Source organism: Propithecus coquereli, unplaced genomic scaffold (genome assembly GCF_000956105.1).
Source record: "Propithecus coquereli isolate 6110/MARCELLA unplaced genomic scaffold, Pcoq_1.0 Scaffold27, whole genome shotgun sequence".
In the NCBI taxonomy this organism is placed as follows: Eukaryota; Metazoa; Chordata; class Mammalia; order Primates; family Indriidae; genus Propithecus; species Propithecus coquereli.
Genome location: NW_012148285.1, coordinates 11,384,549 through 11,398,976, shown reverse-complemented (window position 1 = coordinate 11,398,976; position 14,428 = coordinate 11,384,549). Strand labels below are relative to the sequence as shown.

At 41.2% G+C, this 14,428-nt stretch overlaps 1 protein-coding gene across 3 annotated transcripts in view; it reads left to right on the top strand.

Moving 5' to 3' along the window:
• The window catches only part of ACSM1 (acyl-CoA synthetase medium-chain family member 1), a 42,250-nt gene that overhangs the window by 3,064 nt on the left and 24,758 nt on the right, over nucleotides 1-14,428 (top strand). The window contains exons 2-3 of one of the 3 annotated variants that reach the window (XM_012647489.1): nucleotides 3,955-4,192; nucleotides 13,589-13,799. In XM_012647489.1, coding sequence (XP_012502943.1) covers nucleotides 4,001-4,192; nucleotides 13,589-13,799 — 403 coding nt within the window. In that variant the 5' untranslated portion in view covers nucleotides 3,955-4,000. Of the gene's footprint in view, nucleotides 1-3,950; nucleotides 4,193-10,414; nucleotides 10,610-13,588; nucleotides 13,800-14,428 lie in introns of those variants that run through there. The other 2 variants (XM_012647488.1, XM_012647490.1) reach the window with 2 other exon arrangements.

Here is a 14,428-nt window from a genome sequence, read left to right as displayed (position 1 = left end):
CACAGCAATAAATATCTGATAAAAACTTAGTCTCGCCTTTACCAAAAAGAGAACAAGACTAGTCTCAAATACTTGGCAGGCAACAAGACTCACATGGGAAACAATAACCTCAACATTTGTGGTTCATCGTGCTCACTTTTAGTTTCATCTGTTTGTGGTACGTAAAACTTGATTTTTTTCCAGCTTTATTGAGGTGGTGTTGGGAAATAAACATTATATATATTTAAGGTATACAACTTCATTTCTTCTTAAATGAAGAATTTCTGCTCAAATCTTTATTTCCTTCCAGCTACTAAATCTAAAGTGTGCCTCTTGTAGATAGCAAGTAGTTGGATCTTAGTTTTCTATCCATTAAAACACTGAATCTTTGGATTAGTGAGTTTAATCTATGTACGTATAATTATTTATAGTTAAGGACTAACTATTGCTATTTTGTTAATGGTTTTCTGTTTTGCATTTTTTTAATTTATTTATTTTCTTTTTTTAAATTTCAGCAACACATAGGTGTTCACATGGAAGTAATATCCATCGGGTGCTGAGCAGGTGGAAGGGTGTGGAGGGAAAGGGTAAATTCGTAATTAATGGGTGCAGAGTGCACTGTCTGGGGGATGGGCACGCTTGTAGCTTGTTTTTTAATTATAGTAGGGATTTGGAATTTCATGTCCATTAATGGATTTTCCATTACAAATTTTTTTCCATTTTTTTCCATTAGAAATTTTTAAGGGAAGCAATGTAAGAAGCTATTGAGTAAGTAAGAAGAGTGGTAAAATAGTGTATGGTTATAGTAAATACATAAGTAAACAAATAAATACAGGTGAGTTACGGATGACTGAAGTTTGAGAAATGTGTGAGTAGGAAGAGAAGGAAAGGATGGAACCATGAGGACAACTCAGCAAGCAGGGCAAATACTGAGTGTCATCTTACCCAAAAGGAAGGAGCCAAGGGTCAGTGGGAAAAGTATCTAACTATTAGAGTTGAAGCCTATGAGTTCAAGTTCTAATTCTGTTACTCCTGCCCTGCCTACTCTGAGCTTCATTTACCTTATCCAGGAAATGGGAGCGATCCAACATCACTGTAAGAATGCAGTAGAGATTCAAGTAGATAATGTCTGTGGAAGCACCTAACAGGGTTCAAGTAAACAACCAAAAGGGTGAATGTTTAAGCAGCAGGGGCAGGGCAAGAGACCAAAGCTGGCATCAATCCAGGGGCAGTCAGCCCAGGCACTGCAAACAAGCTGTGTGGACTATGAACAGAAATAACCTCTTGCTTCATTTTAGTTACTTTTGATCAGGACACCAGGAGAGTCTGTCTGCCCACAGAAGGGGATGTGCAGGGGAGAAAAGAGCTGAGAAGGGAGGTTTGGTCAGGAGAGCAGGGTATTCATAGACAGAAACAAAGATCAGCTTTTTGATGAGTCAAGACTTTTTTTAGTCACTTTTTTCTACCTATTTTTGGGTGTCTTTCCATCTGCTACATCCATCCAGGGTCTGAGTACTCTAAAAAGAAGCGGGTTCTGGCATAAAAGCAACAGAGCCTCCTGGGGCTGCATGAAGCACCCATCCCCCAACTGATGTGAGGGGGCAGGGTGTCAGTGCTACCATCCAACCAGGTTCATTGCCCACTGCCCAAGAGGAAGCCTTGGGGAGGGGGGAGTTGAGGGGAGAGGAGGGGCAAGGGCAACATATGTAACCTAAACATCTGTACCCCCATAATATGCTGAAATTAAAAAAAAAAAAAGAGGAAGTCAGTACACTGAGACAGCAGCAGTTACAGTGGAGAAAGAGTTTAATATCTCGCAGTACCATGTGAGGAGATGGGAGGAATTTCTCAAATCCATCTTCCCAAGAATTTGGGGCCAGGGTTTTTAAAGCTAGTTTGGTGGGCAAAGGGATAGGGAATCGGGTCTGCTGATTGGCTGGGGATGAACTCATAGAGTCAGGAAACTGAAATTGTCTTCTCGTGCTGAGTCTGCTTCCAGGTAACATGACAGTTGGGTTGGTTCCTTGGTATGAGCCACTGGTCTGGTTGGGTCGGTTGGTCGACTGGACTAAAGAGACTGGAAGATATCTCAAACACTAGCCTTAGGTTTCACAAGGGTCATTGCTCTATGGGAGCACGGAAGAAAGCTAAGAATCTTTAGGGCAATCAGCTGTGTGACTCCTGAGTAGCGAGCACTTATAGAAGAGCATGATGTCCTCCAAGTTCATTCATGTTGTTGCAAATATCAGGATTTCTTCCCTTTTAAGGCTTAATAGTATTCCATTGTGTATATATATCATATTTTCTTTATCTATTCATCCATTGATGGATGACACTTAGGCTGATTCCACATCTTGGCTGTTATGCATAGTGCCACAGTGAACATGCATGTGCAGATATCTTTCCAACATACTGATTTTATTTCCTTTGGATATCCCAGTAAAGGGATTGCTGTTTCATATGGTAGTTCCATTTTTAATTTTTTGAGGAACCTCCATACGGTTTTCCATAATGGCTCACTATAATAATTTAAATCCCCACCAACAATATATCCTTATACTCTTTAAAAGTGTTCCCTTTTCTCCACATCATCTCCAACACTTATCATCTCTTGTCCTTTTGATAATAACAATTCCAAGAGGTATGAGATGATATTTCATTGTGGTTTTAATTCGTGTTTCTCTGATGATTTTGAACATTTTTTGTATACCTGTTGGCCTTTTGTAGGTCTTCTTTTTTAAAATGTCTATTCAGATCCTTTGCCCATTTTTAATTGGATTATTTGTCTTCTTACTATTGAGTTGTTTGAGTTTATGTATATATCCAATATACTACATATATATGTATTGGATATTAACTCCTTGTCAGATGTATGGTTTGCAAATATTTTCTCCCATCGCATAGATTGCCTCTTCACTCTGTTGACTGTTTCCTTTTCTATGCAGAAACTCTTAATTACCTTTGGAAAGACCCAATCTCCAAATACAGTCACATTCTGAAATATCAAGGTTAGGACTTCACCATATGCATTTTGGGAACACAATTCAGCTCATAATAAAGGGTTAATAGAATTCCTCATTATATCTCTCCCTTTTGTTTTGGTCTTTAGCCACTTATTAAGGGGCTATTTCCGCTGTCTTTGGGAAAAACAATGAATTAGTATTTTAAGGAAGACACCTATAATAATGGAACCCATTAAATTATTTTTTAGTGGAGGAGTTTTTTTTTTAAATAAGTAGAATTTCAAGAAATAATGTTTGATGGAATACAGAAGTTACAAAATCTTGAAGTATCATTTAATATTTTCTCTCAATGATTTTCCCTTTAAAGTTTGCATTGCGTTTTTTTCTGCATATGCATAAGAAATTAGATCTTATTGGAGAAATTAATTAATGTCAAAGAAATAAGCCCTTCTATTTGTTGCAGCTTACTGTTTCTCGAATTACCTACACAAGCAAAAGGTTAAAAATAAAAAATTCTTTGTCATAAAAAAAAAGTCATGGGAAATGACTGTTCAACCCCTAACCAGTCCACTTTAGTTGGAGGGTGAAATCATCTAAGGATATGACAACGTCCGTGGGAACAACATGATTGGGCTTGGCAGGGGGAAAGGTCTCCAAAGTAAGGACAGCACCGGGCACAGAACTTTCAAAATGCTGAGTTTTTACCACAAAGGGAATGGCCACATGGCTGCCATCTTGGGCTTCAATCCCAGTGGGCTTGAAGGAGAAGATGACCTCCTGGGAATGTGTACCAACTTTGCATAGTAGCTACAGCCCCTCCTCAGCATTTTCTGCCTCATGGTTCTTTAGCTGTGACAATAAAGCCTTACCTAAACCAATGAGTTGCACTTTCCAGATGCTGGTGAGCTGAAACAAAGCTGTAACTCTAACGACTAACCAGAAATGTGCGTCCATTTTGTGGAGAAAGTCCCTGCTATGCAACCAACCAATTAGCTATCTCTTCCCAAGGCAGGCGGTGACTTGAGAACTCTGAGCTGCTTCCTGAGGACTGTTCCACCATGCAGTGGCTGATAAGGTTCCGGGTCTTCAGGGCCATCCACAAATCCTCCTATGGCTTCCACCCTGCCCCTTGGCAGGTGCGCTGCCAGTCTTCATCCAATGCTGGAGCTGCAAGATGGAATGACCATGAGGTGCCTGAGGAATTTAACTTTGCAAACTCTGTGCTGGACTACTGGGCTCAGATGGAGAAGGTAAGGGGGCATCTGTGATGGGGTGGTGAGAACAGGGATGGCCTCACTCTCCTTATCTTGATCCTGCTAGGGTGACAGATGTGAAACCAAGGATCGCTTCTGCCTCAACTTATCAGTGTTGTGAACGAAGCTTATACTTCAGGGTTCAATTGCAAACCTGGCCATTTCCTCACTTTTCTGTGGTTTCATCTGTGAACTGCCTTCTGGCTTCAAGATTTGTGCTGAGAAATGTACTAATAATCTTTTTTTATTATTATTTCAGGATATTATGGGGGTAAAAACATTTTGGTTACATGTTATGATTTTGCCACACCCAAACCATGATTTGAGGTGTGCCCTTTCCCCCCTACAATGCTCACCACATCCATTAGTTGTGAGTTTACCCACCCCCAACCCCCAACCCCCAAAGAATATTACTACCATGTGAGCACCTTAGTGTTGATCAGTTAGTGCCAATTTCATGGCGAGTACATGTGGTGCTTATTCTTCCATTCTTGTGATACCTTACTTTGGCAGATGTGTTCAAGCTCTATCCAGGAAAATATAAGAGGTGCTAGATCAACATCGTTTTTTGTAATTGAGTAATATTGCATTGTATACATGTACCATATTTTATTAATCCACTCATGGATTGACGGGCACTTGTGTTGTTTCCACATCCTTGCAATAGTGAATTGTGCAGATGTCTTTATTGTAGAATGTCTTTTGTTCTTTTGGGTAGATGCCTAACAGTGCTATTGCTGGATCAAATGGTATTTCTATTGTTAGCTCTTTGAGGTATTCCCAAATTCTTTTCCACAGAGGTTGTACTAATTTACAGTCCCACCAGCAGTGTAAGAGTGTTCCTATCTCTCCACATCCTCACCAGCATTTGTTGTTTTGGGATTTTTTGATAAAGGTCAATCTCACTGGGGTTAGGTGATATCTCATTGTGGTTTTGATTTGCATTCCTCTAATGATTAGAGATGTTTAGCATCTTTTTTATATGTTTGCTGGCCATTATTCTGTCTTCTTTTGTAAAGTTTCTTTTCATGTCCTTTGCCCATTTATTGATGGGGTTGTTTGATTTTTTTCTTGTTGATATTTTTGACTTCCAGGTAGATTCTTGTTATCAGCCCTTTATTGGATGTGTAGAAAGCAAATATTTTCTCCCATTTTGTAGGCTGTCTATTCACTCTAATGATAGTTTCCTTGGCTGTGCAAAAGCTTTTTAATTTGATCAGGTCCCATTTACTTATTTTTGTTGCTGCTGTGATTGCTTTGGGGGTCTTCTTCATAAATTCTTTGCCTAAGCCAATGTCTGAAAGAGTCTTCCCTACATTTTCTTGTAGGATTCTTAAGGTTTCATGTCTTAGGTTTAAGTCTGTTATCCATCGTGAATTGATTTTTGTAAGAGGCGAGAGGTGGGGATCCAGTTTCAATCTTCTGCATGTAGTTATCCAGTTTTCCCAGCACCATTTATTAAAAATAGATTCTTTTCCTCAGTGTATATTTTTGTCTGTTTGTCAAAGATTAGATGACAATATGCGGATGGTTTCATCTCTGGATTCTCAGTCCTGTTCCAAAGGTCTAAATCTCTGTTCTTGTGCCAGTACCATGCTGTTTTAGTTACTATAGCCTTGTAGTACAGCTTGAAGTCTGGTAGACTGATACCTCCCAGTTTGTTCTTTTTGCTTAAGATTGCTTTAGCTATACGAGGTCTTCTCTGGTTCCATACAAAGCATAGAAGTATTTTTTCTAGATCTGTAAAGAATGATGATGGTACTTTGATAGGGATTGCATTAATTCTGTAGATCACTTTGGGTATAGTAGGGACATTTTAACAATGTTGAGTCTGCCAATCCGTGAGCAAGGTAGATTTTCCATCTGTTTACATCTTCTACAACTTCTTTTCTTAGTGTTTCGTAATTCTCCCTGTATATGTCTCTCACCTCTTTCGTTAAATATATTCCTAGATAGTTAATTTTCTTTGAGGCTATTGTAAAAGGTGCTGCATTATTTATTTGATTTTCAGCTTGACAGTTATTGATGTATATGAATGCCTCTGATTTGTGTGTATTGATTTTGTATCCTGAGACTTTACTGAATTCATTTATCAATTCCAGGAGTCTCCGGGTTGAATCCTTGGGGTTTTCTAGATATAATATCATATCATCAGCAAACAGTGAGAGTTTGATCTCTTCTGCCCCCACTTGGACGCCCTTATTTCCCCTCTCTTGTCTAATTGCTCTAGCAAGGACTTCCAGCACTATGTTGAATAGAAGTGGAGATAGTGGGTAACCTTGTCTGGTTCCAGTACTAAGTGGGAATGGTTTCAAATTTTCCCCGTTCAGTGCAATATTGGCTGTGGGTTTATCATATATGGCCTTGATAATTTTAAGGTAGGTCCTGTCTATACCTATTTTATTAAGAGTTTTTATAAAGGTGTGCTGGACTTTGTCAAATGCTTTTTCTGCATCTATTGAGAGAATCATATGATCTTTACTCTTGCTTTTATTTATAAGGTTAATTGCATTTATAGATTTGCGTATGTTGAACCAGCCTTGCATCTCTGGTATAAAGCCCACCTGCTCATGGTGAATTATTTTTTTGATATGCTGTTGGATTCAATTTGCTAAAATTTTTTTGAGGATTTTTGCATCTATATTCATGAGGGATATTGGTCTGTAGTTTTCTTTTTTTGTTGTGTCCTTTCCTGGCTTTGGTATCAAGATGATATTGGCTTCGTAGAGTGAGTTAGGGAGGATAGCATGTTTCTCAATGTTGTGGAATAATTTCTGTAGTATGGGTATGGGTTCTTCTTTGTATGTTTGGTAAAACTTGGGAGTGAAGCCATCTAGTCTGGGACTTTTCCTTTTTGGAAGGTTTTTAATTGCTGCTCCAATTTCTGTGCTTGATATTGGTTTGTTCACGAATTCTATTTCCTCCTGGGTGAACTTGGGGAGGTTGTATGTTTCCAGGAATTTGTTCATTTCCTCCACAGTATGTAGTTTTGGGGCATGTAGGTTTTTATAGTATTCAAAGATAATGTTTTGTATTTCTGTGGTGTCTGTGTGACCTCTCCTTTTTCATTTCTAATTGAGTTTATTAGAGTCCTTTCCCTTCGAGTTCTTGTCAATCTAGGAAGAGGGCTGTCAATTTTGTTTATCTTTTTGAAGAACCAGGTTGTGGTTTTGTTGATCTTCTGTATAGATCTTTTGTTCTCAATTTCATTTAGTTCTGCTCTCATCTTAGTTATTTCTTTTCTTCTACTAGGTTTGGAATTGATTTGCTCTTCCTTTTACAGTTCCTTGAGACTGTTTATTAGTTTGTTGTATTTGAGCTTTCTGTTTCATGGATGTGAGCATTTAATGCTATTAGTTTTCCTCTCAGGAATGCTTTTGCTGTATCCCACAGATATTGATAACTCAAGTCCCCGTTATCATTTAGTTCGAAGAATCTTCTGATTTCCCTGTGTATTTTCTCCTTGACCCCATAGTTATTCAACAATAGATTGTTTAATTTCCATAACTTTGTGAAGTGGTGAGTATTTCTGTTGGAATCGAACTCTAATTTTATACCACTGTCATCTGAGAAGATACATGGTATGATTTCCATTTTTTTTAAATTTGTTGAGGTCTGATTTGTGGCCTAGTATTTGATCAATTTTGAAGAAAGTTCTATGAGCTGATGAGAAGAATGTATATTCGGCTTTATTTGGGTGGAATGTTCTGTAGAGGTCTGTTAGACCCTTTTGTTCTAGAGCTCTGTTTAAGTCCATTATTTCTTTGCTTATTTTCTGTTTGGAGGATCTGTCTAGTTCATTCAGTGGAGTGTTGAAATCCTGGCTACTATGGCATTATTGTTTATCATGCTATTTAGATCAAACAGGCTTTGCTTTACGTATCTCGTGCTCCTGAGTTGGGTGCATAAATATTAAGATTATTAAGTCTTCTCATTGGATCTTCCCTTTCACCATTATATAGTGGCCATCTTTGTCCTTTCTTATTTTTGCTATTTTAAAGCTTATGTTATTTGAAATAAGTATAGCTACCCCTGCTTTCTTTTGGCTTCCATTTGCCTGGAGGATTGTTTTCCATTCCTTGACCTTGAGCCTGAAAGCATTTTTGTGGGTTAGATGAATTTCCTGTGGACAGCAGATACTAGGCTTGTGGATTTTTATTGACTCTGCCAGTCTATGTCTCTTCAGAGGACAATTCAAGCCATTCACATTTATTGAGAGGATTGATATTTGGGGTAGATTTCCATTCATATTGTTGGGTGAATTCCTATTGTTTTGTTTTACTCCTTCAGCCATCGTGGAATCCAGGTTCTAGACTTTAACTCTTGAGTGATTTTACTTTGGAGAGTGTCTATTCCACTGTTCAATGTATAATGCAGGTTTGCGTACTTCCTGTAGGGCTGATCTGGTCTTTGCAAATTCCATCAATCATTGCTTGTCTGGGAAGGTCTTTATTTCTCCCTCATAGATGAAGCTTAGTTTTGTCGGGTAGAGAATTCTAGGTTGGCTATTATTCTGTTTTAGAAGATTAAGGATAGGCACCCTGTCCCTCCTGGCTTGTAAAATTTCAGTTGAGAAGTTTGCAGTTAGTCTGATAGGTTTCCTTTGTTCTCGCCTCACTGCTCGAAGATTTGCTTCTTTTGTGTTTAATTTGGTCAGCCTAATAACTATGTGACATGGTGACTGCTTTTCACGTTGAGTCTCCCAGGAGTTCTGTGTGCTTCTTGTATCTGGATATCTAGATTTCTGGCCAGGCCAGGCATATTTTCCTCCAGTATTCCATGAAATAAGTTTTCCAGCCCTTGTGTAGTTTCTTCTCTCTCTCTCTCTCTCTCTCTCTCTCTCTCTCTCTCTCTCTGGTATGCTTATGATTCTTATATTTGGCTTCTTTACATAATCCCACATTTCTTGTATGTTTTGGTCTTGTCTCTTGTTTCTGTGTTCTTTTTCTTCATCCGATTTGTTTAGCACATGGGCATTACCTTCAAGCTCTGAGATTCTTTCCTCTGTGTGATCCATTCTGTTCTTGAGGCTTTCCACTGTGTTTTGAAGTTCCTTGAATGCCTCCTTCATTTCTAAGATTTCTGTTTGGTTTTTCCATAGTATTTCAATTTCTTTAGAGAATTTTTCATTCATTTCCTGTATCTTTCTTGTGGCTTCTTTATGTTGGGTTTCTATTTTCTCTTCAATTCCATTGAGTTTTCTTATAATCCATATCAAAATTCTTACTCTGTCAGTTTAATCATATCATGTAAGTTGGTATCTATTGATGGAGATCAAATGTTTCCTTTTGGGGGAGACTTTTCTCTCTGATCTTTCATGTTTCCTGTGTTCTTTCACTGATTCTTTCTCATCAGGCTACTTTGTCACGAACTGGGGGTGCTGGGGCTGGTTTATGGCCCTATCTCCAAGTCCCCAAAAGGGATGTTCCTTGACAGAGCTCTGGTCCTGAATTGCTTAGAGGTGTTTTAGCTTGCTGAGTTATCTCTGATCTGTTGTCTTCACCTCTTGCCAGAGGAGATTAGTGAGTTTGGACCCCTTGCTTAAGCTCCCAGGCAGTGAATAACTCTTGTGTGTGTGACTCCACTGCCCTCCACTAGTTTAAGATGGAAGGCACTGTGTTGAGCTATGGGGTTACCCTTTCTTTTATTGCTTGTAGTTTGCGTAGAGGAGTGAATTATCAAGATATCCCAATGCCTTTGTGTTGGGCTCTAAACCCCCGAATGGGATATACAAGTGCCCCGATCTTTGGGAAATGTCTTGTCACTCCCAAGGGTTACTTGAGCCCTGTTGCCACTTTAGGTGGGGTAAAGGCAACAGGTACCTGCGAGCCGGAGAGTGTATACTTCTGTGGTTGCTTGATCTGCTGCTAGAGGAGAGCTGCTAATATGTTATTCAGGGCTCTTTCACCACACTTGCGAGGCAGCTCCAGGTGGGGGTTGTCAGGTGGGGGTGTCAGGTGGTGCAATTTTTGAGGACTCTGGCCAGGATTTTCCTTCCCAGACCACAAGCCCCAAAGCTGGCAGCAGTTTGGGTGCCAAGAGCGAGCCTTAATGTTATGTTCTTATCAGATGATCAAAACCAACCCACTGGACTGGATCAACAGTCTGCCCCCTTTTGCTTAGTTCCAAGGTCCCACAGATTGACGCCAGTCACACAGAGAAAACAACTTTTCTCCCCTCTCCCTGCCTCCAAGGGCAGAGTCTGCCCTGCCGGGCTGGGGGAGGGGCGTAGCCTGAGATCGCCACACGTCCCAGCCCAGAAAACGTCTTCTCTCATTTCTCCCCTCCCCCAAGGGCGGGGTCTGCCCTGCTGGAGGGAAAGTCAAGCCACCAGGCTGAAGGAGGGGTGCTGCCGGAGGCCTCCGGCATCTCAGTCCAGGAAGCCGCTTCTCTCATTACTCTGTCCCTCCGAGGGTGAGGTTTGTCCTGCTGGCGGGAAAAGGCAAGCAGCCAGGTTGGGGGAGGAATGTTCAGAAAGCAACTTCTCTCGTTACTCCCCTCCTCCAAGGGCAGGGCCTCCTCTGCTGCGCAGGGGCAGGGGCACCACCTGAGACCATTGCCTGGGCTTGCCCTGCTGGGCTGGGGAAGGGGTGGTGTCCAGAACCGCAATGCGCCACAGCGTTTCTAGGCTATGGACCACCAAAATGGCGGCTGCCCACCCACAGAGGACCAGCCCTGGAGGCGACTGCTCAGGGGGCAGCGGGTGCTGGGTTTAACAGGCTGTCTCAGTGAGCCGCCAGCTGTCCCTGATGCGCACTATCTCACGCCAGTCCAGTAGGGGTCCTGCACTCTCTGTCCCACACCCTGCGTGGTTTCCAGGGGCAGAGCCTCCCTTTTGGCGTTTCCCTCCTTTGTTCTGGTCCCGGTCACTGCCAGAGGTGAGATGCTTGTCTCCAAACTCCCTCCTGTGGACCCGGGAAGCGTCCACTCAGACCAGTGCCTCCCCAGCCCAGTGCGGACCTAGCACAGAGCACTGGAGAGTTCAAAATGTTTCCCGCTAACGTCTCTTCTCCACACAGCCTGTCCCCGTGCCACAATTTCGCACTGACTTCAGACGCTTCCCTGCCGGAGTGGATGTGGAGGTCAATGGAGGAAGAGTCGTCCTCCTGTGGGTCAGATCCCACTGCCCTGGCCGGCCAACGGGCGCAGCTGTCCTGCACTCTATTCCCTATTGTGTATCTAGCACTCTCCAGACTTTGCGGTCAATTCTCCGATTCACCTTTTTTTTCCAGCGCTGCTTGTCCCGCACTGCTTCTCTGCAGATTCATGATGCTGTTCCTGTTGGAGAGCGATCCACTCGTGTGTAGCTGTCTGTGTTCTTCACCTCCTACTCTGGGAGCAGACAGCCAGGAGGTCTGCTGGTCTCTAATCCGCCATTTTTCTTCCACTAATAATCTTATCAAAGGTCTCTTGTATGATGAGTTGCTTTCCCTTGCTGCATTCAAGATTATCTCTTTTGCTTTCGCTTTCACAGTTTAATTGCAATGTACATTGTAGGAGTCTGGATTTATCCTACTTAGTGTTTGTTGAGCTTCTTATATTTGTCTTTCCTCAAATTCTGGAAGTTTGGGGACATTATTTCTTCAAATAAGCTCTATGTCCTTTTCTTTCTCTGTCTTCTTTTTCTATTAATACAACACCCAAGATGTGTGTATTGGTCTGCTTGATAGTGTCCCATAATTACCTTAAGTCCTGTTCATTTTTCTTCATTCTTTTTTCTCTTAGATTTAACAATTTCAAATGACTTCTCTTCGAGTTTATTGATTCTTTCTTCTACCTGTTTAAATCTGTTATTGAACCCCTCTAGTGAATTTTCAATTTAGTTACTATATTTTTCAGCTCCAAAATTTCTGTTTGGATCTTTTAAAAATAATTTCTAACTCTTTGTTGATGTTATTATTTTGTTCCTATGTAGTTTTTCTAATTTACTTTAGGTTTGTGTCTGTGTTTTCCTTTAACACTTTGAGCATATATTTAAGACAGTTGTTTAAAATCTTTGTCTAATAATTGAAGCCTATTTTCTTTACGGTTGGTAGCTGTAGATTTATTTTTATCCCTTGAACAAACCATCAATTTCTGTTCCTTTTATGCCTTATGATATTTTATTGAAAGTTAGACATTTGAAAAAAAAATGGTCATTTCTCTCAGTCTTGCAAACTAGCCCCACGCAGGGGAAGACCTCCACCAATATTTTCGGTGTAAAGGCTTAAGGTCATCTCAGGCCCTTTCTGGCATTTATCTTTCCTGGGCCTGTGTGTGTGTCTCCCTCCCTGCCCCCCAATTTTCCCATATACGTAACTGCATTTGCATTTCTTAATTTCCCTAAAAGTCTCATCCCTGCTTCTTCTCAGGGCCTTAGATGTTCTACTGTGTTCCTCTTTCATAGTCTCTTGCCTCCAAGAGCCTGTAGGTCTGAAGTTTTTCACATACCATAGCACCTGCCAATGCTTTCAGAGACTTTCAACCTAATATTCAAACCATGCCTTTGTTTCCATTTGACCTCCAAGTCAAGCAAGACAAAAACCTGTCCCTCAGGCAGCCCCTGGGCAAGCCAAAACATTGCACACAAGTTCCACTCTTTTACTTCTGTCCCAAGACAGGGGCTAGGAATTGAGTGGGTTCCTCTTGACTGCACTGCACCACACCAGGGAGGGGGTAGGACAATGACAAGCAAAAGCATAACAAAATTTCCTACTATTTTCAGTATGGCTTTCTCATGTTTAGGGCATTTGTTTGGCTGCTGCAGATCCTTGGCTGGTTTCTAGAGCTCCCACAAAGCTATTGTAGTTCATCTGTTGTTTTTTATTTGATGTTACTATGGGAGAAAAAGGACCCGGAGCTTCCCAGTCTGCTATTTTGCTGTCTTCACCTGTAGAAGTACCTTAATGTTTTCTAAAAAATTCAAAAATACTAGCAATTAAGTTATTATTTTAAATTTTATTTTGTTATGATAGTAATAATAATATTTATTGAGCACCCACTATGTGCCAGGAACTGTTATGTGCTTTACTCATTTAAGTAACTCATTTAAACTTTACTACCTTTTAGGTGGTATTATTGTCCCCATTTTATAGATGAGAAAAATGAGGCACAGAGAGTAACCCACTATTTATATGGGACTAAGACAGACACATGTTGTAATGGAGTTTTAACTCTCCAATCGAGACATAAAGGTGATTTACGGTATTATGTTGGTTGAGGGAGGTGGCTACAGTAGGCCAGAGAAGCTTGCTGCATCCCGCCCCACTCTCTAGTTTGTCTTGGTTCTGTAAATGCTTTAAAATGGGATCTGAGTCCTTGAGCTATGAAATGTGACCATGGTAGTAGATTAGGCAAAAGAGTGTCCTTTTCCTTTGAAGCAGGAAGTAACACATGGTGTACGATCTTCACTAGGAGGGCAAGAGAAGTACAAACCCAGCCTTTTGGTGGGTGAGTAGCCAAGGAGAAGAATTGAAATGGAGCTTCAGAGAGATGGCAGATCTAACTCGTCGTGTAGCCAACGTCTTCACGCAGACCTGTGGCCTTCAACAAGGAGACCATCTGGCCTTGATTCTACCTCACGTGCCTGAGTGGTGGCTGGTGACTGTGGGCTGCATCCGAACAGGTCGGTGGTGCAAGGGGCCCCGTGGACCTCAGGGCTGGCCTAGAGCAAGCCAGTTAATCCTGGGATATTAGGTGCTGTGCACCCAGCCTGGCACCGACACGGCTCTGAAGCTCTAACCTCAGCTCCTACGCTGGGACCACAGAGCAAGGCTCCCTGCCCTCTGGGAATTAACAGTTTCATTGGAGACAAAATGCTTTCTCTTCCCCTGCCTTCTGTCTTCTTTGCAATCTTTCTCTTTCTCCCTGATTCCCTCACAAATTCTCTTGCTCTTTCTTATTCTCTCCCTCACACTCTCACATCTATACGCTCTCAAGCTCAATGTTCATACATCTCTCTCTCATACGCAGTCTCTCTTGCACGGTCTTGGACACTCTCACTTTCTAAAGATTCATCAATTGTTTCCATATTGAGTGCACTTGCTCACTCTTCCTCTCTCTCACTGAAACATTTACGCATCACTTGTGGACACTGTGACACCCATAAACAGCAGGTAGACACCCACAAACCCAGAAGCATGCATCTCCTAAGATCCAAAATACTCCCTTCACATAATCACAATAGAGTTATCACACAAGAAGACTAATATTGACATTAATATTGATAGAGTATGGTTAGCTGATATACATCCA